The 23,515-nt window shown below is 41.9% G+C and overlaps 2 protein-coding genes across 2 annotated transcripts in view; one reads left to right on the top strand and one right to left on the bottom strand.

Moving 5' to 3' along the window:
* Window positions 1-1,603: 1,603 nt before the first annotated feature.
* Window positions 1,604-8,380, top strand: josd2 (Josephin domain containing 2). The gene is made up of 5 exons (XM_080748821.1): window positions 1,604-1,737; window positions 1,878-2,009; window positions 3,894-4,019; window positions 5,343-5,537; window positions 6,196-8,380. Exons 2-5 carry the CDS (start codon window positions 1,888-1,890, stop codon window positions 6,305-6,307), a joined length of 555 nt encoding a protein of 184 aa, XP_080604947.1. The 5' UTR covers window positions 1,604-1,737; window positions 1,878-1,887; the 3' UTR covers window positions 6,308-8,380.
* A 2,378-nt stretch (window positions 8,381-10,758) lies between these two features.
* ttyh1 (tweety family member 1) overlaps window positions 10,759-23,515 on the bottom strand; it is a gene marked incomplete at its 5' end in the record, with an annotated part of 41,915 nt that continues 29,158 nt past the window's right edge. Inside the window, 7 exons of the mRNA XM_080744774.1 lie at window positions 10,759-11,956; window positions 13,711-13,789; window positions 16,503-16,670; window positions 19,701-19,840; window positions 21,730-21,822; window positions 22,387-22,479; window positions 22,996-23,051. Coding sequence (XP_080600900.1) covers window positions 11,870-11,956; window positions 13,711-13,789; window positions 16,503-16,670; window positions 19,701-19,840; window positions 21,730-21,822; window positions 22,387-22,479; window positions 22,996-23,051 — 716 coding nt within the window. The 3' untranslated portion in view covers window positions 10,759-11,869. The remainder of the gene's footprint in view (window positions 11,957-13,710; window positions 13,790-16,502; window positions 16,671-19,700; window positions 19,841-21,729; window positions 21,823-22,386; window positions 22,480-22,995; window positions 23,052-23,515) is intronic.

Genomic DNA, 23,515 nt, shown 5'->3' with positions numbered 1-23,515 from the left:
TGAATGTTTTCTTTTTTTTGCTTGCTATTTGTTTTGTTCGCTGATAACATCAGCTTTCCTGGTCTCGAGCGAGGACAAAATGCAAGTTGAGGAAGCTCTCAGTTATGAACTCAGTATAATCCGACGATGTCCGTTACTTAGGCTACTTGGCTTTCCGATAACAAACTGCCATTACTCATCATCATTCCTTGGCAAAACAGAATCCATTCTTTTTGGGTCCAAAAATATTATAGTATCCTAATCTAAATGCAAACTAGAACTGCACTCTGTCGAGGCGCCTACTTGCGCCTAGTGCACAAGTAGGCCATGTATGGCCTCCTTGTGTGCCAGCAGAGCGCGCCATAAGGTGCACTCACCACTGGCATCACTAGGAATGCTGGTCCCTCATTGGCTGTTAATGATGACGTTGCCAGAAATGCTGGTCCCTGATTGGACTACGGGCTTAAACACACACAGCTTCCTACCAAATACGCAGGCGAACGCACTGCAGTACTTGCGCACTCTGCTGGCACAAGTAATAATTTCAAGATATAGCCTAGTAATCTCAAGCAAAGAAGAGGTTACCTATTTGGGCTGTGTTCTTGACAGCGAACTGACAGGTGAAAAAATTGCATCAAAAGTGATCAAAAAAGTCAACAAGAGTTTGGGGAATAATTTCTTCCCCAAACTTCTTCTTTTGTCAACAAAAGTGCTCTCAAGACTCTTGCTGGAGCCCCCATTCAATGCCACTTTGACTATGCTTGCACCTCGACTCTCCAACATCTCAATGCCACTAAAAACTAAGCTTCAGACCTCAAAAAACAAACTGAATCGACTACTTCTTGGCCTATAGCCTACCTAATTCCAAAACATTTTGCTAATCTGGGATGGCAATTCAAAATGGGATTGTTTTTTAGAGTCAAATGGGAATTGCTCTCAATGCCCTCAATGCCCGCATATACCTGACTAACTCATAGAGTGTAGAAAATAGGGCTAACTACTTCTCCAAATTGAGTGACACCCACAGCCATACTATCTGGTATATTGCAGTGCCACCCATCATGATCTATAGAACAAACATGGGGAAATTCTCTCCTTCTACTACTCTGCCACCAAACAAAAAATATGGATCACTGGCTTCTTTCAAAAGAAACCTATCTTTCAGGATACAACAAGCCACAAGGGGAGGTAAACTCATTTTCTCCATAGAGAGGCGGCATTGACTGCCGACCCCCACCCGCCTATTCAGTCAGACAGACAGACAGACAGACAGACAGACAGACAGACAGACAGACAGACAGACAGACAGACAGACAGTCAGTCAGTCAGTCAGTCAGTCAGTCAGTCAGTCAGTCAGTCAGTCAGTCAGTCAGTCAGTCAGTCAGTCAATCAATCAATGATTCAATCTATCTATCAATCAATAAACTGTAATTGCCTGCCAACCAACCAAACTGGCCAATCACAACGCGGTACGTCCTTCTGGGCTATGGGATGTGTACTCTGTGACCGTGGCACATATGGGGCGTGGCGGCCGCACACAACAACAACAGCTCTACTTCCGGTGTGTCTGTCAGTGCAGCTGCATCTTTTCAAAACACATCGCTTTGTCAGCAGCTTTAAAAACACTAGATTCATCTCTCTGGCTGCAGCCAGCGGTTGATTTTACCACCTTGTTGTGGATTTGGAAGCGTGAGGTTATAGCCGTTATTAATAATAATAACCGTTGTATTCATTCACCCACGGACAGCTTCCATAACGGTAAGCAAATGGCTTGTACAACTTTTAGTGAAAGCAATGCAAGCTGTGAATTCACTTCACGATTGTTTTAGTGGGGTTGTTTGAGAGTTTTTGTGTGCAACTGAGCGGTACAGTGTTGACTTGTTGTGGTGTGCATGTAGGTCTAGTACTATGAGCGAAGGGGAGGTGTTCCATGAGAAACAGAGACTGGAGCTGTGTGCCATCCATGCCTTGAACAACGTGCTGCAGGAGCGAGTGTTCACCAAGGAGACAGCCGATGACATCTGCAAACGGTGAGCTGACTGACTGACATCTATTGAAGAAATGCATGAACACATCATGTACATGTCTGTTACAGTTTAGGCCAGGGGTCTTCAACGTTTTCAGGACAATAGTTGAGAGAGAGAGAGATGAAGCAGGGACCCCCACAACCTTTTCATAGTTTTCATATAGTTTCATTGCTTGATAGCACAATCATCAGTGTATTTTGGATTCATGTCAATTTGTGTTTTCAGATATTTAACCACTTGAGCCGTCTTTACCTAATAAACTTGACCTTTTACTGTAATTAGTCTGCTCTTTTTCCCCCTCTACACCAAACCTCTTTGCCAAAAATAGCCAATCTACTGCGAGGCGTTGTGAGCTTGTAGATCAGCTATTTTTGGCTAAGGTTTTCTGAATAAGGACACTAAGATTCAAGTGGTTGATATAAAAAAAGGAGAAAAAAACTTTCTATCACTCAAAGGTTTGGAGGACCCCCTGTAGTACTCTGAGGACCCCCTAGGAGTCCTGGACCCCTTGTTGAAGACCCATGGTTTAGGCATTTAGTAGACTTTTAATCCAGAGCGATTTACAATAAGCAAGGTAATCGATACATCAACACAATAAGCAAGTCATCAATACATCAAATGCATAGAAATATCAATCTAGAAAAAATAATGTAGGCAGACCAAGTACATAATCAGTAAAACCTAAGAATGCTATCTAGTTAAAAGGATAAAACACGATAAAGCTTGAGGGTTTTATTGGATTGTGGTCCTCTTTACACACACACACACACACACACACACACACACACACACACACACACTGTTACTTGATTAATAGGCATCTTTATTGACAAGAATGCGTATACAACTTGTGTTAGTGACATTATGGTGGTGACCTGTCCTGATAATGATGACCAACACATTTACTAGACTGGGTCAGTGCAGGACAATACAATAGACAATAGACTCTATATATCAGTCATCTCTAAATGCGTTCAACAGTGACTGTCATTAGCTTCCATACACAGTTGAGAAGAAGAGCAAATATCTGTGCATTTCTAGACGAGTAATAGTGCACATGTTTTTTGTTGTTGTAGTTGTTAACGTTCAAGTTTTGATCCACGTATTCCCGGTTGGCTTTAAGGATTTCTCTAGATCTTAGCATTGCTTCCTATGAGGGGGTGGCATTGGCTCAGGGGTAGAGAAACCGTCATTAGAACACGGAGGGGTGGAAGTGTCCTTGAGCAAGACTCTGAACCCCTAGTTCAGGGTTCCCCAATAGGCGGCCTGCTGGCCATTTGCAGCCCGCGGGGGGCTACTGTCAGGCCCCCACCAACCCCAGTAATAATGGTGGTATAAGAGCAGCAACAACACTAGTATATCGTCGTTGTCAGGTGGAAACCTCGTATCTCCAAATTTGGTAAAGCCCTGCTTCATCATTCAAGGCCGTCTCACAAAAGTAGTGAAAACACCAGATCTACAAGCACACAACGCCTCGCGGTGCGAGGCGTTGTGTGCTTGTAGATCGGCTGTTTTCACTAGTTTAAATCATTTTTAAAATGATAAATGCCAAACGAACGGTTTTGGACAAACAAGATTTTCACCCGACAACGACGATATCTAAACTGTCGCTGGAGTAGCGGGAACGCCACCGTCGCCCCCTGCAATGTTGTGGCCCTCGGCTTGGTACCCTAGACATAATTCGGCCCTTGGGGAAAACTAATTGGGGAACCCTGCCCTAGTTGCTCCCTGGCGCCCTGCATGGTTTCCTCTGCCATCGGTGTATGAATGTGTGTGAATGGGTGAATGTAAATATGTAATGCACATTATTTACAATCTATGTAAAGCGCCTTGGATAAAGGCGCTATATAAATGCAGCATTTACCATTTATGATTGTGCTCCTGCAGGCTAGCTCCACAGTGTGTGGTGAACCCACACCGCTCTGTGCTGGGAACAGGGAACTATGACGTGAACGTCATCATGGCAGCGTTGCAGAGCAGAGAACTGGCAGCAGTGTGGTGGGACAAGCGCAGGTGAGTCTACACATGTAGGCCCGTCACAAATTACATGATCGTCTAATCGCAGTTATTTGACATAATCGCAATTATTTTGTCATAATCGTCGTAATCGTTTCCATGTTGAAAAATGTTCAACATCTACAAGCTCACAACGCGCCGCGTTGTGAGCTTGTAGAATGTAGATCGTCTATTTCCACCATCAATGTTCTTTTTTGTTAAGTATAAAGTTGTCAAATATGTCAGTCATGTCTTTGTATATTTAGGTTATGTGTCATATCTGCCATGTGCATCTTCAAAGCCTACTAGCCAAACAGAAATGTAATTGTCAAAAAAGACAAAAAACACAATTAAATTGTTAATCGCAATTATTTGAGTGACAATTAATCAGCATGTAAAATGTCATAATCGTGACAGCCCTATACACATGATGGGCTGACAACCATAGTTTCACAACGTGGGGTCAAGACCGGCAACATAGACTACTTTCAACAACATTCCAACACAATCTACATCCAGTATACATTTCTATCCCGGATTTTGTAACACATTTTTCACCCGGTGCCAATTGCCTAAGCTACTGTAATCCTGGGCACTACTCTCCCTCTGCCAACCTGGGTTGAGCCCCGAACTGAGCTCATGCTTCCTTCAATGCATGAGTGAACGGGCCGCTGCATATCACCTGACATGCAAACTCCACACAGAAATGCCCTTTTGCCAATTCCACTATAGGGTATGGGCAGTTGGGCACTGATGGCAAGAACACGCTACCCCAGCGTCGCCGGCGGGTATCGAACCCAGGACCTTCTAGCTGTGAAGCTAGAAGGTTGAGTTCATATTTCATGGTCAATATAACATTTGGGTCTCAACCTAATTAGCAAGTTGAGACACTTGGCCTACATATTGGATATCTCTGTTTGTGAGTCTTGACCAGAACGTCCCCAGTTAAACCCATTTTGGATGGGAACCCCTTTTGGGGTTCTTGCTACAGTACTATGTACAGCATACAGTATATCGTCGTTGTCTGGTGGAAACCTAGTATGTCAAAACCGTGTTTCGTTATTTTAACGGGGTGGGCGATTTTAAAGTAGTGAAAACAGCCGATCTACAAGTACACAACGTCTTGCATCGCGAGGGGTTGTGTGCTTGTAGATATGCTATTTTCTCTACTTTTGTGCTACACTTTTGTATGATGAAGTAGGGATTCATTTTACGAAAAAAAAAAAAAACATACAAATTTGAAACTTCAAGGTTTCTGCCTGTCAAAAAAAATTGAAAGATAAAGAAGTTGCGTTGGATGTTAACCCCCAGACCGTCTCTCTGCCTTGTGTTGTCATCCAGGACCGTACAGAGTCTTTGCATGTCGAAGGTTCAGGGCTTCATACTCAATGTTCCGTCGCGCGTGTCGCTGGGGATTGTGTCCCTCCCGCTAAGACGACGCCACTGGCTGGCGGTGCGACAGGTTAATGGGCAGTACTACAACCTGGACTCCAAACTAAAGAATCCCGTCAACATCGGAGGAGAAGCAGAGTTACGGTAAGAAGTCTGTACTACAAGCATAAATACTTTCACGTCCACTGCTTATTTCAACAAAGTAATCCACCTAAATCAACTCATCTAGCTTCCCATTTAACCTGTGTTATTCAGAAGTAAGACTCAAGGAAGTGCTAATAGGGAGAAACAGTGATATGCAATGACATGACATTTTTGACGATGTATAGCATTGTCAGTTAAACTCTTATTATACTTAGTTGACCGGGTCCTCTCAGGGCTCTGTACTAGGTCTGTACTAGAGGCCTACTATAAGACAGAGTACTACTATAGCAGTCGTAAACAAAACATTGTGAGGTAAGCCTCATGTGACGACCCATATGGGATGAGTCACTATGAGACACAGGCCATGAGGCCATACATCACACCACAGCCTGCTCTAGCTCTGCCATCAGCCTCAACTCAACTGCACACACACACTCCTTCTAGGGCAGGCTTTTATTCCCTAACCCCATTAACTGTGCATAGGGATAGGGACCTAGTGAATTTTTTTTTTCACAGTTTTTAATCATTTTTAAAATGATAAATGCAAAACGAACGGTTTTGGACATACAAGGTTTCCACCCGACAGCAACGATGTATTTGTATTTCTCTCTCTCTCTCTCTCTCTCTCTCTCTCTCTCTCTCTCTCTCTCTCTGTCAGTGCGTTCCTCAGTGAGCAGCTTTCTCAGGACGTAGCAGAGATGCTTCTGGTGGTTCCACGGGACGTAGAAGAGGACGGTTCATGGCTGAACTCGGACGACACCCCCAAGTGATTTTAGTTTTATTTTTCTGTTTTTTTGGTTTGGAACAATGCCATTACCGGTACACATGACATGGGACATAACCTCCTACTCTGGGAGACAAAACAAAAAACAAAATGCTTCTTGACAAATTCTTCAGGGAATGCACTACAACTACAATATTGACATGCTATGCTCACCAGTGCGCGCACACACACACACACACACACACACACACACACACACACACACACACACACACACACACACACACACACACACACACACACACACACAAAGGTTCCAAAGAGAATTGAAGACGGGGTTTTTTTCCCCCTGAAATGAAGGATTGCTTTGATTGTACCATGGTAGCTCACTTCACTTTCTTTTGCTCCGAGATGACATTGGAGCCAAAATGTCTCTCTGTGCATTTTGTTTGACACTAGGAACCCAGTTGTAAAAGTATGCGGTAAGACTTGAGTTGTTGTGACATACGACTGACCCTTCTTTGACCTCTTTATGGAGAAATTGCGAACTTTGTACATGCATGAAACATAATCCATTTTGGTGCCAGCCTGCTCTTAACGTTACTGAAAAAAGTCCTCAAGCGTGAAGTGCAACCCGCTTCAGCCAAGGTTTAAGTGGAAGGGTTTTTGTGCTCAACGGTAAAGTACAGCATATAAGCAAAAACACTTTACAAATCCGACAAATAATTAACAGGCCAGCCTATAGGCCAGGGTCTTTGCGAGGGCGGAGCTTTGCCTGCACGTTAAGTGTGTTTTGGGGGTGTGTTTTTTAAAGTGGATTTACTTAAAATAGCCTACACAAATTAAGTCAGTGGAGATGTATTGACAGGCGTCTTAGTTCCTCAGTGTCAAGCTACTTGTCGAAACGTCAGTCAGTGATAGATTTAACCTCTTATACACTTCAGTGACCAGTGTACAATAGCCAATTTACAAGCTTGTAGATCTGCTATTTTAAGCAAATGCCTTTGCCTTTTATGACATGCTTATTATGGGATGCTAGTGCTCCAGTGTCACATTTGGGTAGCCTGTGGTAAGTGCCCATGTAAAAGGTTTTTGCTTAGCTACTAAAAACACAATATGCTTCAAGAGAAAATGGTTGAATTATCTTATCCGTTTAGGAATTCATTGGGTCTGACATATGCCAAATCACCATGTACAGTACATACGAGTTGATTAGGGTTTTAGCTTGAGTAGCACCTGAATACACTCTTAACTAGGGGTGGGCGATATGGAAAAAATACGCTATCACGATATCCTTCCAAGCTGTATCACAATACACAATCTTATCAAGATTCTTTTTCATGTTGGTTTTTATGGTTATTTTTCAAGTTACTTAACAGCACAGCCACCTACAAGGTAACAACAACTAAAAAGAAAAAGGAGTAACAGACTATTTAGACCAGTGGTCCTCAAAGTGGGGTCCAGGGACTCTCTGGGTTCCTTTTGGGAGGTCTAAATTGACCCTTACAAGAATGTATGGGTCCATTTGCTTTCATTTGTATACTGTCAGAGTTAAGGGGAGACCTTGACATTTTAAAGTTTGAGAACTACTTATTTAGACCAAAATGCAGGTTTAAATGAATTTTCTGTATTAACAATTCAACAGGATTTGAATGCTCCCTCTGTATCACATTATATACGATATCTCTGAAAAGGCATATTGTGGAGACATTGTATCGTCTCAACGATATTTATCACCATATCGCCCACCCCTACTCTTAACCCTTGTTCTCTTTTACTCATCTATGCACTACAGAGGTTAGACTGCTTTAGGACCGGTTGTCTTCCTGATGGTCTATGCACACAGGTACTATGTACAGTAAGCACTGGCTGCTGGATATGTTCATTGTATGTTAGTTCCTGTTATGTTGTTTTCTGTCCTTTCCCCTCTCCTATTAATCTATGCATATCTAAGTCTTTATCATCACTGTCGGGCAGAAACCTTGTACGTCTAAGACTGTTACTCTTCTGGAAATGGGGGAAAAAAGAACCTGTGTTCCAATGGATCCAATGTAGTTAACATTTACTCACAAGCTAACTACTTTTCATTGGTTGAATATTTATTAAAACTGGTTAAATATTAATAAAAACCATAAGACGCACCGAACCACTTTCACTTTAAACAATTTTAAAAAAGTAGCCTCTAAAACATCCACAAGCTCACAATCCGTCGCGATGCGGCGCATTATGAGATTGTAGATCGTTAAATATTTGCATGACCGTGTCATACAGTACGATGAGTTGGGGCATTCATTAATGAAAAGGGGGGGGGGGGTTGGCTATGAGGTTTCTGGCCGACTAGGATGTTACGTTGCAGACTACAGACTGGAAACACACCCAACCAAACTCAAGAGGTTCATCGTGATACTGAAAGCATATTTATATTAAAGGTTTGATCTGTTGTTTTAAATGGGTTATTATTATTACATTGATTAAAGTTCTCAGTCGCCACGACTGATTTCAGTCATTTGGATTCCTATGGCAGTGGTTTTCAACCTGTGGGACGGCACCCCCAGGGGGGTCCCCAAATTATGGGGGGGGGGGGGGGGGCAGATGATTAACTTAAAGGAGCTATAGTCAACTTTTTCATTGTAGGTGTACATCCTAGTCTACAGACTAGGATGTAAACAAAGTACGGGCCCTGTAAATGTAAACAAAGGGCCAAAATGATTATTTTATCATTATTTTACGCTTTTTGTGGTCATTTTTTAATTGAAACACATATATGAAGCTTATTTTTTTATAAAATATTTTCGAAACATTATTTTTATTTTAGCATCCGTTTTTCAAGAAAAAGTTGACTATAGCTCCTTTAATGTGCAACATTGGGTATATAGTATGCACATTTCTAAAGTGACAATTTAAGGACTTTGATGACAAATAAATTCCCCAGTTAAAATATGATTAATTTGGGGGTTGCGGCCTGAAAAGGTTGAGAAACACTGATCTATGGAAGCTTGTTGTGCATGGAAAATAACAGATGTATAAGCTCACAACGTGCTTGTGACATGTTGTGGGCTTGTAGTTCGGGTATTTGAAGTGTTTAAACTAGCAATATAATACATGTTTTCTTCATGAAAGCCTCAATCTGTGATTTCTTCAAGTGGTTGGCTGTATGTAAAACGGCAAGAACATTAGGTTAAGAATGGCTGATACCTAAACATTTTACATACCGTTGATTGTTTAGCACAGTGGTTCTCAACCTAAAGTGACGATTTAAGGACCTTTAAGACCTTTTTATTACGTCAAAAAGAAAGAAAAGTAAAAGGCTATTAGTGCATCAAAAGTAATCCAAGTATACTGTAAACACTGGTCAAACAATGGCCAAATTGTCAAATAATATAAGAAAGAGGCAAAAGAGCTTGTAGATAGACTATTTTCACAATATTTATCTTAGAACTGAACGCCTGAAAACTTCTACACTCCAAGTATTATTATTATTTTGGGGGGGTCATGGCCTGAAAAGGTTGAGAACCACTGGTTTAGTGATATTGTGTGTGCGCCCCTTTTTAAAAAAACAGAATTGGCCTAACAGTCATGAGATTTTATTTTGCTTTATTGGGTTACATTGGAGTGTTTGGTAGAGCAGTGGTTCTCAAACTTTTCAGGCCGCGACCCCCAAAATAATCATATTTTAACTGGGGACCCCCTCACCCTGACGACCACTAAGAGTTGAGGAATCACATTTAACAGTGTTATAAAAATATATATATATAAAATAGCAGATCTACATGCTCACAATGTTGTGAGCATGTCAATCTGCTATTTTCAAAATGTTCTGCCTCTAATATTTGACAATTTGGCCAATGTTTAATTTGTCATTTTAGAAGAAGTCCTTCAATTGTCACTTTAGACATGTGTAGATACCCTCTATGCACTTAAACTTTATGTTGGTTTGTTTACTGTTGAGTGAGAAAACAACGTTGCACAATAAGTTAAAGACGGGGTGAAATCAAAAACATGTTTTTCACACTTTTAGAGCATATCTGTAGTGATAATATGGCCATACCTAACACTAGATACCAAAAAAATAGAGAATAAACTATTTTTGTGTATATTTATATCAAAGGTCCCTAAATAGGCCATTCTTAATTACTTCCTGTGAACAGAAATTCAAAAAGTGATGACATAGAGTTTTTGAATATAAATGAACCTTTGATTACATTCACCTGTTTGTTTCCCATTGCTGGCTCCCATTACTCCCATTACTCAGATTTTACATCCCATCGCCTGAAGGGCTGGTCCCTTCTCATTGGTTCAGAAACACACAGGCTTCCTTTTCAGACTGAAACTTCAAAATAAAATACCCAAAATAGTCATTTCATTGGGTCTTTAATGACCTGGGGGACCCCCCAAAATAATTCGGGGACCCCCCGACCCACAGGTTGAGAACCACTGTGGTAGAGTGCGGGCATGAAGAGGACCAGTCGTCGTTGAGGTTATGGTAGTTATTTTTATTATTTATATTAGACTCTTGAAGTGTAAAAGGATGCCATTCAAAAGGAGCATTGATATAATACCTTACAAACTCAATTTCAGGGGTTACCAAGGTCAGTAGGCAAGGAGGGGGATTCAATGAAATCTCCGACATACCATTACCATAATATATACACAAAAACAGCCCATAGAGATCTCAGAAACCCACTGCTATACAATAGTTATTATTGCTAGTTACGGCAGGGCTACTGCAGCACCAGTAGCAGGAAGTCGTATTGCTAATGTACCTGCTGTCCAGTCGCATGGGAATTGTAGTTCTTCCACTCACGAGACCGACTGGGGAAATTGTAGTCCCTCTTGTTTGGTCTTCGTTAAGGGGGCTCGATGGCCCCTCGAGTATTGTTTTGTATTTTAAGAGCAAAGGTTTATTCAGGTATTATATAGACAGTGAAATGTACAGTAGAATAATATCAGAAGATATAATATCCAGAAGGTAATACAAGGGAAATACAGAATTGCCACCTATAAAAAGTAAAAAAAACAAAACATTTGTAATACCAAGTGAGGGAGCTGCATATCCATTCACAGAAAAGAAAAAGTGTCTTGTTGCTACGTGCCAGTGTTCTTTTTTTCTACAACAATAGTTTTTTTTTCTCCTTTTTTTAATATAAAAACTCGAAAATAAATTGGTGATACAGATACATTTAAGAATATAAAACTACAACGCAAGTAACGTCAATACCATTTTTGGCTCGGCCTCACAGTTAAAACACAGACTTTGGACAGATAAAAGTGGAACAAAGGGGGGTTACTTTGACTGACGGATACTCGGTGCGTACCTTTTGCATAACCACACACGACCCTATGTGCCATGATAGTCGAACGTGAGTCCCCCATAACGGTGCTTGCTTCTTAGCTTCTTTTCAAGTGCTTCTAATCACAATAATTGTCAATGGTACTGACGTTACACGCCTTGATTTCACGCCTAGCATTCCGTTTTTTATTTATATTAGTTCTTTTTTTTTTCTCTCTCTCCATCTCAGTAAAGTGTCCATTCATAAGAAAATGTATCTTTTTTTTATTTATTTTCCCTCTACGTTTTTTTTTTCTTTTTTTTCCTAACAAAAAATAATCAACGTGAATACAGGTTCCTTGAATGGGAGGAGGGGTTGGGGTGCGATTGACTTCCCCCGTAACCAGTCAGCATGCTGGGAGAGTACTGTACTTTCACAAAACCCATGTGTGATTCGTCAAGACGGGACATTGTTGGTGAAGGTCCGAAGGTGTGGTGTAGAGTAGACAGAAAAGAACAGGGAAAAATAAGACAAGAAAATACAGTTATTCATCCAAGTCACAGAGATCAACAAAAAAATTGGAATGTACATGCTGGTCACTGTGTAGCCAATTGGCCATCATCCAAGATGAATGATTAATAAACTACATTAGGGCAAGGAAGATTCTGAATTTGAATCACTATAATCAACCATATCGTCGTTGTCGGGTGAAAACCTTGTATGTCCAAAACCGTTTGTTTTGTTTTTATCATTTTTAAAATGATTTAAACTAGTGAAAGCAGCCGATCTACAAGCACACAACGCCTCGCGGTGCGAGGCGTTGTGTGCTTGTAGATCTGCTGTTTTCACTACTTTTGTGCGACAGCCTTGTCTGATGGCTTTACTTTGCAGAAAAACTTACAAATTTGAAACCTGGAGAAACAAGGTTTTGGCCCGACAGTGACGATATACAGCCCTGTTTCCCAAACACTGGGTCGGGACCCATTTGTGGGTCACAGACCGATTTCTATGGGTCACGACTCGAATCCCGTTTTCTTTTCCTACATTTAAAAAATATATATATCAAAAGATCCCCCCTCCCCTTTTCTTTTAGAACATCTTTTTCATACATTCAACAAACAGAGACATCTAAAAAATTCCATAAATGTAAGAAAATAATAATGAAGAAGTAGGGAAAATAGCCAGATCTACAAGCTCACAACGTGGCGCGAAGCAGCACGTTGTGATCTTGTAGATATGCTATTTTCCAGGGCAAACGTCTGATGTCTCTTTTGGGTCTTGAGCTAAAAGGTTTGGGAACCACTGCTATACAGTATGTTGTTGACTGGGCTCTACAATTGCCTCCCTCCATTATTGCCTCTACATCAAGTTTCCTCAGTGAAAATAGCCAATCTACAAGCTCACAACGCATAGCAAAGTGACATGTTGTGAGTTTGTAGATCTTCGACGAGCCACTTAGAGATAACTGAGGATATGCTTTTGTTAATGACAGAGTTAATCGTTGCATTCATGCCAAGTGGGAAATGCTTCCTACATCAGAGCGCTCAAGTGTTTGAGGTTGGAAACAAACCAGACACCTGTGAGTCTGTCTTGAAAGTCTGTCTACTGTCTTGTTCAAAACTTTCACTAATAACATCTTCATGTTGCTACTGGGGTTTATATGATGCCAGAGAAGTCTCTGACATCATGAGAAAGCCCTGAGAGTTACCGACCAGGAATTCAGAGTTGGAGGAACGTTCATGTAAATTTTCCTACTGGGAAGCCGGACGTTTCCCAGTTTCCGACTCGGCATGAAAGCACCCTTAACCACTTAAACCGTGTCTCCCAGGGATCTGTACTTGGTCCCCACCTGTTTTCCCTCTACACCAAATCTCTTAGACAAAAAATATATCTACAAGCTCACAACGCGTTGCAACGTAGATATGGTATTTTCACAGAACGTTCACCTGTTGTTGGGATGATAGGGTTTAAGTGTGAGCAGATGAAGAAATAGTGATGCCAACAAGAAAGAAAATAAAAAATAAACAGGCCAGCCTACAGGGTCTTTGCGAGGTTGGAGCTTTGCCTCCACGTTGAGTTTTGTTTTGGGGGTGATTTTGGTTTTACGGATTTAAAATGGGCATCGTTGTACACTAACAGTAATGATCGATGGTTATGTGACAAGTACAGAGGAACTCACAGAAGGGGGTGGGGACTGTCTTTCAGTCAAGGGCAGGCTCTCATAGCCAGGGTTGCCATTGGAGGAAACGTTTGGAGTCCTGCATAGAGACAGAGAGAGATAAAGGAGAGAGGGAAGGGGAGGAATGGAGGAATGAACGAGAAGAAAGGGGGGAAAACGGGTGAGACACGTCGAGAAAGACAGGGTTGAGAGAGAAAGGAGGGGCCGGACGGTGGACAAGAGGCCGAGGAGAGGTAAGAAGAGAGAAGAAGGAAGAGTGATTAGAGAAATGATGTGGAGTGATATATATATGTATATTACAGAGTGATATATAAATGTATATTACAGAGCTAAATGAATATACAGTCATCTGCAGATGCACTTTAAAGTCAGGACTGCAACTCACCAAATTCCATTTTGGAATCGTACTTATTCTCAATTAGTCTAAATACCTGCATGCGAAAGCACAGCAAGCACTTGAACAACGCCAAGCCATTCCTTTTAAGAGGAGCTGACTGTAAGTGTAGTGTTGGTTTGATTTCAAAGACTTTGGTATCTCTGTAAAGCGGTCTTAATGGCGGATGTGGGAGCAGTCAGGGTGTTAAATAATATCGAGTTATAGGCTTTCTAGAGCAGTGGTTCTCAAACGACTTTCATTCGAGGATGAAAGGTGTACAAAGCCTATAATGGATCCTGTAAGGGTCCATTTGGTTCTATTTGTACGCTCTCAAGAGTTGCAGACCTGTAAGGGTCCATTTGGAACCCCCCACAATGAACCCTGGGGGTCCCTGGACGACCCCCACGTTGAGAACCACTGTCCTAGAGTGTGTGAGCTAAACTCCGAAACTCCAAGGAGAGACAGGGGGAAAGAGTTGCAGAAGTGTGTGGTCGGCGTGAAAATGGGGAAAGCAAAGTGAAATGGAGAAAAAGCAAAGCGAGCAGAGGAACAAGGCATGACTAAAGGAAGAAGTAGAGACCGAAACAGAAAGGAGAGGACAAGTCCAGAGGAACAAACTGGAGAGATCTTGATCACGTACAGTATGACGATGACAAGGACTTTGGACGCCATGATGGTGCAGATGAGGAGATGAGAGTGATGATGAAGGTGGCTGGACGGGCGGAGGAGGGGTTGGGGTGGGCTGGGGGGGGCGACAACCTGCGCCTCACATCACCGAGAGAGGGAGGGGGTTTAACGAGCGCAACCTCGTCACTGACACCTCCCCCAACGCCCTCTTAGTCGACGTAGCAGTAGGAGGAGCGGTCGCGGTGGTCTTACTACCGTCGAAGTCGTTCGAAACATGGACCAGATCTGTGGGCAAACGTTTCGAGCGGAAGGAAGGGATTGGGGAGGGGGGGAGGGGAGGAGGGGTCGGGGCGGGGAGGGGGGCTACGTCCGTCGTCTGTCTCGGAAATCGCTCGACAGACGGACCCATGGGTCCGACAGACGGACCCATAGACAGACACACAGACAGACAGACCTCGGGTAATTGTGTCTGTTTCTCCCCCTGCCTGCCTATACGCTGTTTGCAGTCCACATTGACCTGTCTGTGTGTCTGTCTGCGTTTGCATGTGATTGTGACCCTGGCAGCTTGCTGGCTTTTTGCTCTGTCCCTGCCATGTGTTCTATGTAACAGTAAAAGAACAGTATGTGATCCTAGTTAGCTCTTAGACCACCCTCGCCTCTCTCTATAGCCACAGTAGTTCTCCAACCTTGCCTACACTGACCTTACTGTACTTAAGTTAGGGTGTGTGTGAGGCTATGTTCAAAATCGTGTAGTTACTGTATTTGTCTTCGATGCTGATGTGTAAGTGCTGCCAAGCTAACATGTTAGCGGCTATTATGTCACTTATTTCAGCCAAGCCAAAGTGTCTGCTGCATTACTGTTATCCGTACTGCGCGTTGCCATACTGCATGCTGTTCCTAGCCGTATAATCCTTGCTCTGCGGGGGTGGATCTACATATATATGGATATTTCACCTTAGCTAACTGATCTAGCATCAGCTGAATACAGTATGTCTCCAAGCATGAATGTGAGTAGCCCTGAAACATGACGGTCGCTGATAACATGACGTACGACCATCATGGATGAGGATTGGTTTGCGGAGGGGAATTCGTCAGCCTATACAAACTACACAAACATTCAGATTTCACAAACAAAGTGCTTTATAAAGTCTCAAACCTGTCTAAATACTGGCCGGCATTGTATAATTACCCGGGTACTCTGTGTTCTATAATAAGAAGCCTTTTTATCAGATATCTTTCTGTTTTCCCATGTATTTCCAGACCCATTTTTGCAAGGCCACGCCCCACATCTCAGTGTTCAATAGATGGGGTTGGTGCGCATGGGGAACAACAGAATAAAAAGGCAACAGGATAAAAAAGGCTTCTTATTAAAGAACACGGAGGACCCGGGTAATTATACAATGCCGGCCAGTATTTAGAGAGAGTGTGAGACTTAATAAAGCACTATGTTTGTGAAATCTGAAAGTTTGTGTAGTTTGTATAGGCTGACGATTCACCTCCACAAACTCAGGTAAATCCTCACCCATGACGGTCATACGTCATGTTAACAGCGACTGTCATGTCTCAGGGCTAGAATGTGAGATGCAGGGAGACCAAAACACAGAACTGATGTCAGAACAGTGTCTAAAAAGCATCATTTATACTTCATCGTACGACCGGTATCGGCAGTGTCGCGTACGACAGCGTATAAATTAGGCTTCAGTCTTCCTATCTTGGGGGGGGGTTGTGTGGTTCGGGGTGCACTCTGCCTGTCTGTCTGTCTGCGTGTCTGCGTGTCGGTGTTACTCACGGGAGCGGCGGCGCGCTAGAAAAGGGGGGTGTCCAGCCGGCCCCCGGGTAATTATAGAAGGGGGGCAAGGCCCCTCGCTGAGACCCCGTGGCCGTCTGTCTACGTGCCTGATGGGTGGTGAAGGGGTCCTCGCTCTCGCTGTCCGAGTCTTCGTACTCCTCCGAATCGCTGTCGCCGCCGATAACAAATATAGAGAGAGAGAAGGAGACAGACATGTGAGTAGAGGAATAATAGCGAAGCACTGCCGTTCACACCCTGCAGCAAAGTAACTGCATATTATATTATGTTTTAATCCCTTGTTTACAGTTAATGTTAATTGTAGTTACATTATAATTTTGGTCAACAAAAGATTTAGTGTACAATTATAGGGCTGGCTTGTAAAGTCATAGACTTGTGGACTAAGAGACTAATACATTTTTTTCTTTTTCTTTTTTTAAAGGAGAGAAAAAATCTGCGAAGAGAAAAGCCTGGTGAAAATATGAGGCAGAGACCGTTCTAGGAGGTGGGGCTGAATTTTCCCGGAAGTTGTATTTTTTGTATTGCGGTGTACGCACCGCATGACGAAACTTCCGTTAAACGCAGCACTTCCGCTAGAAATCTTGAAACCAACCGGAAGGCATATTGTGGCCAGGGTGGGTGGTGTGTGGGAGGGTTGGGTGGTATTTTATGAATTGTGAAAGCAATGAATACTTTTAAAGAATATTTATGTTGTGAGTCTGGCGTAGAGGATCTTGTCCTGTGCCAGAATTATTTTTAATAAATTACACAGTGTACAAAATGGAAACTAGGTGGGAAGTACAGGTATAGCCACCAAGATTAATGACAATACTGTTCAAGTTTGTTCTCGTAACGTGGTCCCTATTTTGGCCGTGTCACATTATAGGCAAAGCGTTTGCAAATCTTTCACAATTTGTTAAAGGTTTTCAAGATCGAAAGAATTTTATACATGGAAAATAGACTATGCACAAGCTCACAACGCAACATTTTGTGAGCCTACGTATAAAATAGGGCTTAAGTAATGAATTAACTCTTCAGGGAAGCCTACTGCCCTGAAGAGTTTGTTACTGTTTGCTAACAAACAAACTCACACGCACGCACGCACGCACGCACGCACGCACACACACACACACAGGCAACAACGATTAAAATACCCGAAGACCGTCCTGCTGACTCATCCACAGCGCACATACCACATAGATTAGAAACACAAACGCACTTGTAAAGTCATAGGTTTGTGTTCATACTATGGCCTAAATCGAACACTTTTTACCTCACTGTCTTGTCCAATAGGCTGTATGCCTTTAACCACTTATAGGTCCTTTGTACCGTAAAGCCCGTATCAGAGTGTACGGTGGAGACCTATCCACCGCAAATTTGAGGTGGAAAGCTTTCCACCTCAAGTCAGAAAATAAGTGCAGGCCATCATAGTCACGGCCCACGGTGAAGTCCTTCACCCTGTCTAGACCGGTTCAGGTCGACCAATCAGTGAACGGGGTGTAGAGCCTGTCTGTCTGATAGTAAAAACAGAGAGATGTGTTGGGACTCACGGTGGAAAGCTCTCCACCGTGAGGAATGATGTAACGTTGTAGTTTCATGACTCAAAAAGACTCGAAAAGACTACACCGCGGTGTAAAGCCTTCCACCGCGGACCCGACTATGATACGGGCATAAGTGGTACAGTATACTGACAGTAATCGTTGCTAGGAGTGTTTTGGTCTCCCTGTCTCTACAGCTCTTTAATAAACAGATAATAGATTTTCAGGTTGGGACACCAATTTGATCCAATCGAGAGAGAGAGAACTCACACCAATCAGGAGAGAACTCGTATAAGATACAGTATAGACAAGTGAAATTGGAAGTGACTGGTTGGGTAAAATTGGTATCCATATTCCTGACCAGAACATTTTCTGTTTCCTGAAGCGCTGAAGAGATAGAAGACCCCTGCCAATATACTTTGTTGCATGACAAATAGCAAAAATAGCAATCCATATATATATATATATATATATATATATATATATATATATATATATATATACTTTTTTTAAATTATTATTATTATTCTTTTTAGACAATTGCATGTGTATCGATTTCTTTCCCCCCATGTTTGAAAAACAGTTGACATGACGCGTGTGTCTTCATACTATAGCAGTCTAGCTAGTTTCCGTTTTAGTGCTACTGTCAATGCAGAATGCAGATACACTGCAATGGGATAGGGCTATTCACAGACAGATTAAAACAAATTAAATACCCTTCTTGATCCTCTCTTAAGCGTTTGCTGCATGACTTTAAGCAGCTGTCTGTGATACAAAAAAACTGCAGGGGGGGAAAAAACACTGTCACAAACCTGCGGTTTCGGAAATAATAAGCCGACAATATAAAGGGTCATTCCTGCAAAATATACGATAACTAAAAAATCACCCCATATTTATACTAGCAAAACATGCATGGCTTTCTCATCAGTTTCACTGTCTTCCTCAGTTGTTCCTGTCCGTGAGAGATACGGTAAATGAAACCATGTGAAAAGGACATTCATTGTGCGCTGGCTATTATACCTCACTTTCACGATATTATTGAGCCGTGCGCCGTAAGACTTTAATTTGATCTGGAGTGTTGCGTGCCTTCTGTTTTGCAGTCGTTTCTCTCAATTGAAAACAGACTGCACTAGTACTGCCATTCACGTGCAGCACGCACGCACGCGCACACACACACACACACACACACAAGAAATTCGTTCTCCTGCTATACCACTAAAATGTGGAACGCCTTAAAGGAGTGCCAATCCCTAACATCCTTTAAAACCGCCCTGAAAAACAACTTACAGGCGGCAGCTGCTCGAAACTGGAAACAACAGACCTAGCCTAACCTTACCCTCCCCCCTGACACTCTTATTGTAAATAACTTTTATTTTGCACTGTTTTTATTTAATTTTTATTTATTTTTCAATTATCTTTTGTTTACAAGTGCTTTTCTGATAAACATCTACTGCATAGTACTGTGTTTTATCCGTCTGTCATTCAATGTTATATGAGTTAAAGAGAAGGATCTCAATGGAAATAAGCTTTGCCTTACCTGAGCTTCCTTTTCGTTGACCTTGCTTGTATCAGTGAACTATGTCATGAAACTGTACCTTTCCTATGCAAAACTTCTAATAAATACTTCAATCAATCAATAAATCTATCTATCAATCAAACACACCTGGGGAAGCTCCTCCAGGCCCCGGGCAGGGAGCAGAGGAGGGCGGTGAAGGCCAGAGCAGACAGGAAGGAGTAGAGGGAGAGGTACAGCAGCCCTTCCATTCCATCGTAGCACAGACCTTTCAGTGAATCTATGTAGTCCTAAGAGCAAGAGGGGCGGGAAGTACTTAAAAACCAGTGTAGTGTAGGTTCTCAAACTAATTTTATTTTATTTCAAGAACCCCCAGTTTGGTAGACATTGGAACCACAGACCCCCCCCATAACTCCGACCAGTGTACATTGTACACTGGGGGTCCTCAGAGTTACAACAGGGTGTCCTCCAAATCTTTGTGTGATTGTTTCTACTTTTTTATATTAACCACTTGAACCTTAGCGTCCATATTCTGAGAACTTTATCCAAAAATAGCAGATCTACAAGCTCACACCGCCTTGCGCTGCAAGGCGTTGTGATCTTGTAGAACGGCCATTTTTGGCAAAGAGCTTTGGCGTAGAGGGGAAAAAGAGCAGACAAAGTACTAAGTATAGGTAGAGTGAAAGGTCAAGTTTATTAAGTATTGACAGCTCAAGTGGTTAAATATCTGAAAACACAAATTGACATGAATCCAAAAAACTGATGATTGTGCTGTCAAAATTTGAAACTATATGGAATCTATTAACAGGTTGTGGGGGAGTGGGGGTCCTTGCTTCATCTCTCTCAACTAAGGGGTCCTTAGACTGAAAATGTTGAAGACCCCTGGTGTACAAATGGAACAATGTGGTTCCATATGTACACTCTCAGAGTTACAGACTTGAAAAGATTCTGTTTGGTTCCTAACTACAGTAGCAGGTAGGGGACCCCCTGGAACACCCTCAAGGATGGCCAGGGGTCTCCAGACACAACTTTGAGAACCACAGACGGAAAGGGACACCATCACGCTTCTGATGTGCATTTCAGTCAACTGTTGATGATGCCCATAGTCTGCCGGTGTCTCTGTCCGTCTGTCTGTCTGTCTGTCTGTCTGTCTGTCTGGCACGCAGACATGCCCATAGATGGGCGTATTTGCGCTGATGTCAGACTTGTCTGACGTCAGTGCAAATTGCCGTTGTTAGGCAGCAGTGTTTTGTGTGATGTCGGACACGCGAGAGAGAGAGATGGAGAGAGAGAGAGAGAGAGAGAGAGAGATGGAGAAGATGAGAGACGCACACACAATAACCCAGCCAATACTTAAGTGTGATTCTCAGGTACATTTTCACACTGCATGTTATGAACCACACTAGTCATTACTGTTCATACAGTCTATGCACTCGTTCCTCGAATTCTTGTGCAGATATATAGCCAGAAAACAAACGCTTATCTTATTTTTTGTTTATCTTTGGCTCGGTTCTTGATTCTTACTCTTACCTGTGCCTCTCCTGTGTTTCATGTCTTACTGCTGTTGCTGCTATGATGATGACTCCTGAATTTGACTTTGGGGATCAATAAAGTTTTATCTTATGTAAAGCAGCATGTAGTCTGTATAATCTGTCATGTGTTGCTGGAAGTCATGGACAACGGGAGGTTGCCAGGTGACAAGGTCATTGGTACACATAAATGTGTTATTAATATATGCATTAGTTTTATACAGTTGTGAAGGAGGAGGTGCCGGCTTCTTCCCTTCCTCGCACAGTAACTTGTTTTCTTTGGTATGTATTGTTTCTTTTTTGAATATATATAATAAAGTGCTAAATAAACTAAACTAAAGTAGGATGACTTATAAAAAATACTGCAGTGCATACGTACAATTTATCCTCAAAAATAGCATGGTGCGATTTTAGTTTACACAATTAAGAAATGCAGAATATTCCCTCATGAGCCAAACCACAGTGGAACTGAAGTTGGAGAAAATATATTTATTTCCTAAATAATTGAGCTAGTAATGGACAGAGTAATCACACTATCGATATAAAATAATCATAACGATTGCCTATGTCATCATCATAATCACATATTATAATATTAGTCCAGTCCAGTCAGTGTGAGCATGCCCTACAGTAGCCTAGACTAGAGTTACCTTGTTGAGACCTCGGCAGTTCAGTAGCGCCACCAGCTGGTGGAAGTTGCTCTCAGTGGAGTTGAGTATCTGCTGGACCTCCCTGAGAGATTTCTACATTGACAGACGTCATGTCATTTGCACAGTGCACGATATCAGAATGATTCATACATGTCATTGAGCATTAGGGATGGGACGATATGAACATTTCATGTCACGTTTATTGTGACCAAAGAATTTGCGATTTACGATATTAACGCGATAATAAAAATATCCCCAACATCCATTATCCTGGGGCAGAACATTTGCCAAAAAAATAGCAGATATACAAGCTCACAACGCGTCGCTGTGATGCAAAAAAAAAAAGCAGACAAAAATAGCAGGTCTACAAGCTCACAACGCACCGCGTTGTGAGCTTGTAGATCAGCTATTTTTTGAGTGAAAAAGTGAAAAAAAAATATATAATTACAGGTCTGTTTTACTAATTATAGAGGGTTTAAGTGGTACCAGATAATATGCAGCTCGACAAATAAAAGGTGAATTGATCCCAGTGCATGAAGAAGGACGATTTCACAATAAATGAAATCTCCACGACGCAATTATCATGAGGGTTTTTTTATCACGATAAAGGATATTATCGTCCCATCCCTACTGAGCGTGCAGACAGGGTTACTGTACCTCAGCTTTGGGGAACTGTGGGAGAGCGTTTCTGTCCAGACTGGAGAGCTGTGTGTGCATGTTGGACAGAGCCCTCTGTGACTGCGTCAGCAGCTAGACAGACAACACATCGCTGGGATTAGACTTCCTATCACATTTTGTAAAAGAAAGCTTTCTCAAAAATAGATTCTTATGATGTGTTGCTAAAAAGAATTGGGGCCCGGTCGGTAATCAGTTATGTTATGTGCCATGCTGATGTTTTGCTATATTTATGTGTATTTTGATTTGGAGTCCATGTAATTTCTTCAGTGTTGTATATTATTATTATTTTAATGCAGATCTAAAAAAATTAAAGATGCAGATCTACTGTAAGAGCTTCTAGTTGGGCCATTTTTGAATAGCCGGAGTATAACAGTATATTATCACAGCAGTGGTTAAACCTAACTGATGCTAACAACCAGATAAAAAAAATATATCGTACATAGCAAAATATTAAAGAAAAGACTGCAAAAAACAAAAATACTGCTGTGTCTCCTTGTATTTTCTCAAGAGATTCTCATTTTAGAATAATATCTAATTAAATTTTTATCAGCTTACAGGAACAGATGGTGTTCCTACAGGCTACTGTACCTGTTGGAAGGGACTGTTCATGCGTCTGTTGCAGGTCAAGTAGTAGTCCAACACATCTGTATGCACACAAACAAACACACCAGCAGAGAGCTACTTGGATGCACATGGAACAAAAGGAAGAGTAACCAATGCTGCAATTTGGAAGTGAGGTTTTCAAAGGAATACAACATTAAAAAATAGGAAAAAAAGAAAGAAAGAAAAGAAAGAAAGGGGGTTTATTCAGGGGTTTCATCATCTCGGGTTGGGATACCAATTACCAATTTTATCCAATCAGGTGAGAGAACTCATACAGGATACAGGATAAACAAGTGAAATTGGAAGTGATGAAGAAAGAAAATAGCAGACAAAAAAACATCCCAAAACAAATGTAATAAATAAAATAGGGAGACCAGGGTTAAAGTGGGTAACAAATGTATTATTAAATAGTGCTATTATCAAATATATCAGACAGACAGTCATGTTTTTACTTCAGTGTGACCAGAAGCAGGGATAAAACGTATCCCCACCGGCCATAAAAATG

Source organism: Nannobrachium achirus, assembly GCF_963921795.1.
Source record: "Nannobrachium achirus genome assembly, chromosome: 2".
In the NCBI taxonomy this organism is placed as follows: domain Eukaryota; kingdom Metazoa; phylum Chordata; class Actinopteri; order Myctophiformes; family Myctophidae; genus Nannobrachium; species Nannobrachium achirus.
This window is presented reverse-complemented; position numbering and strand designations above follow the sequence as displayed.

What these genes read in the sequence shown, in the direction of transcription:
- josd2 (XM_080748821.1), top strand. Translation starts at nt 1,888, where the DNA reads ATGAGCGAAGGGGAGGTGTTCCATGAGAAACAGAGACTGGAGCTGTGT. An exon ending in GCCGATGACATCTGCAAACG is followed by an intron (nt 2,010 to 3,893) that starts GTGAGCTGACTG and finishes GTGCTCCTGCAG; the next exon opens with GCTAGCTCCACAGTGTGTGG. An exon ending in GTGTGGTGGGACAAGCGCAG is followed by an intron (nt 4,020 to 5,342) that starts GTGAGTCTACAC and finishes GTTGTCATCCAG; the next exon opens with GACCGTACAGAGTCTTTGCA.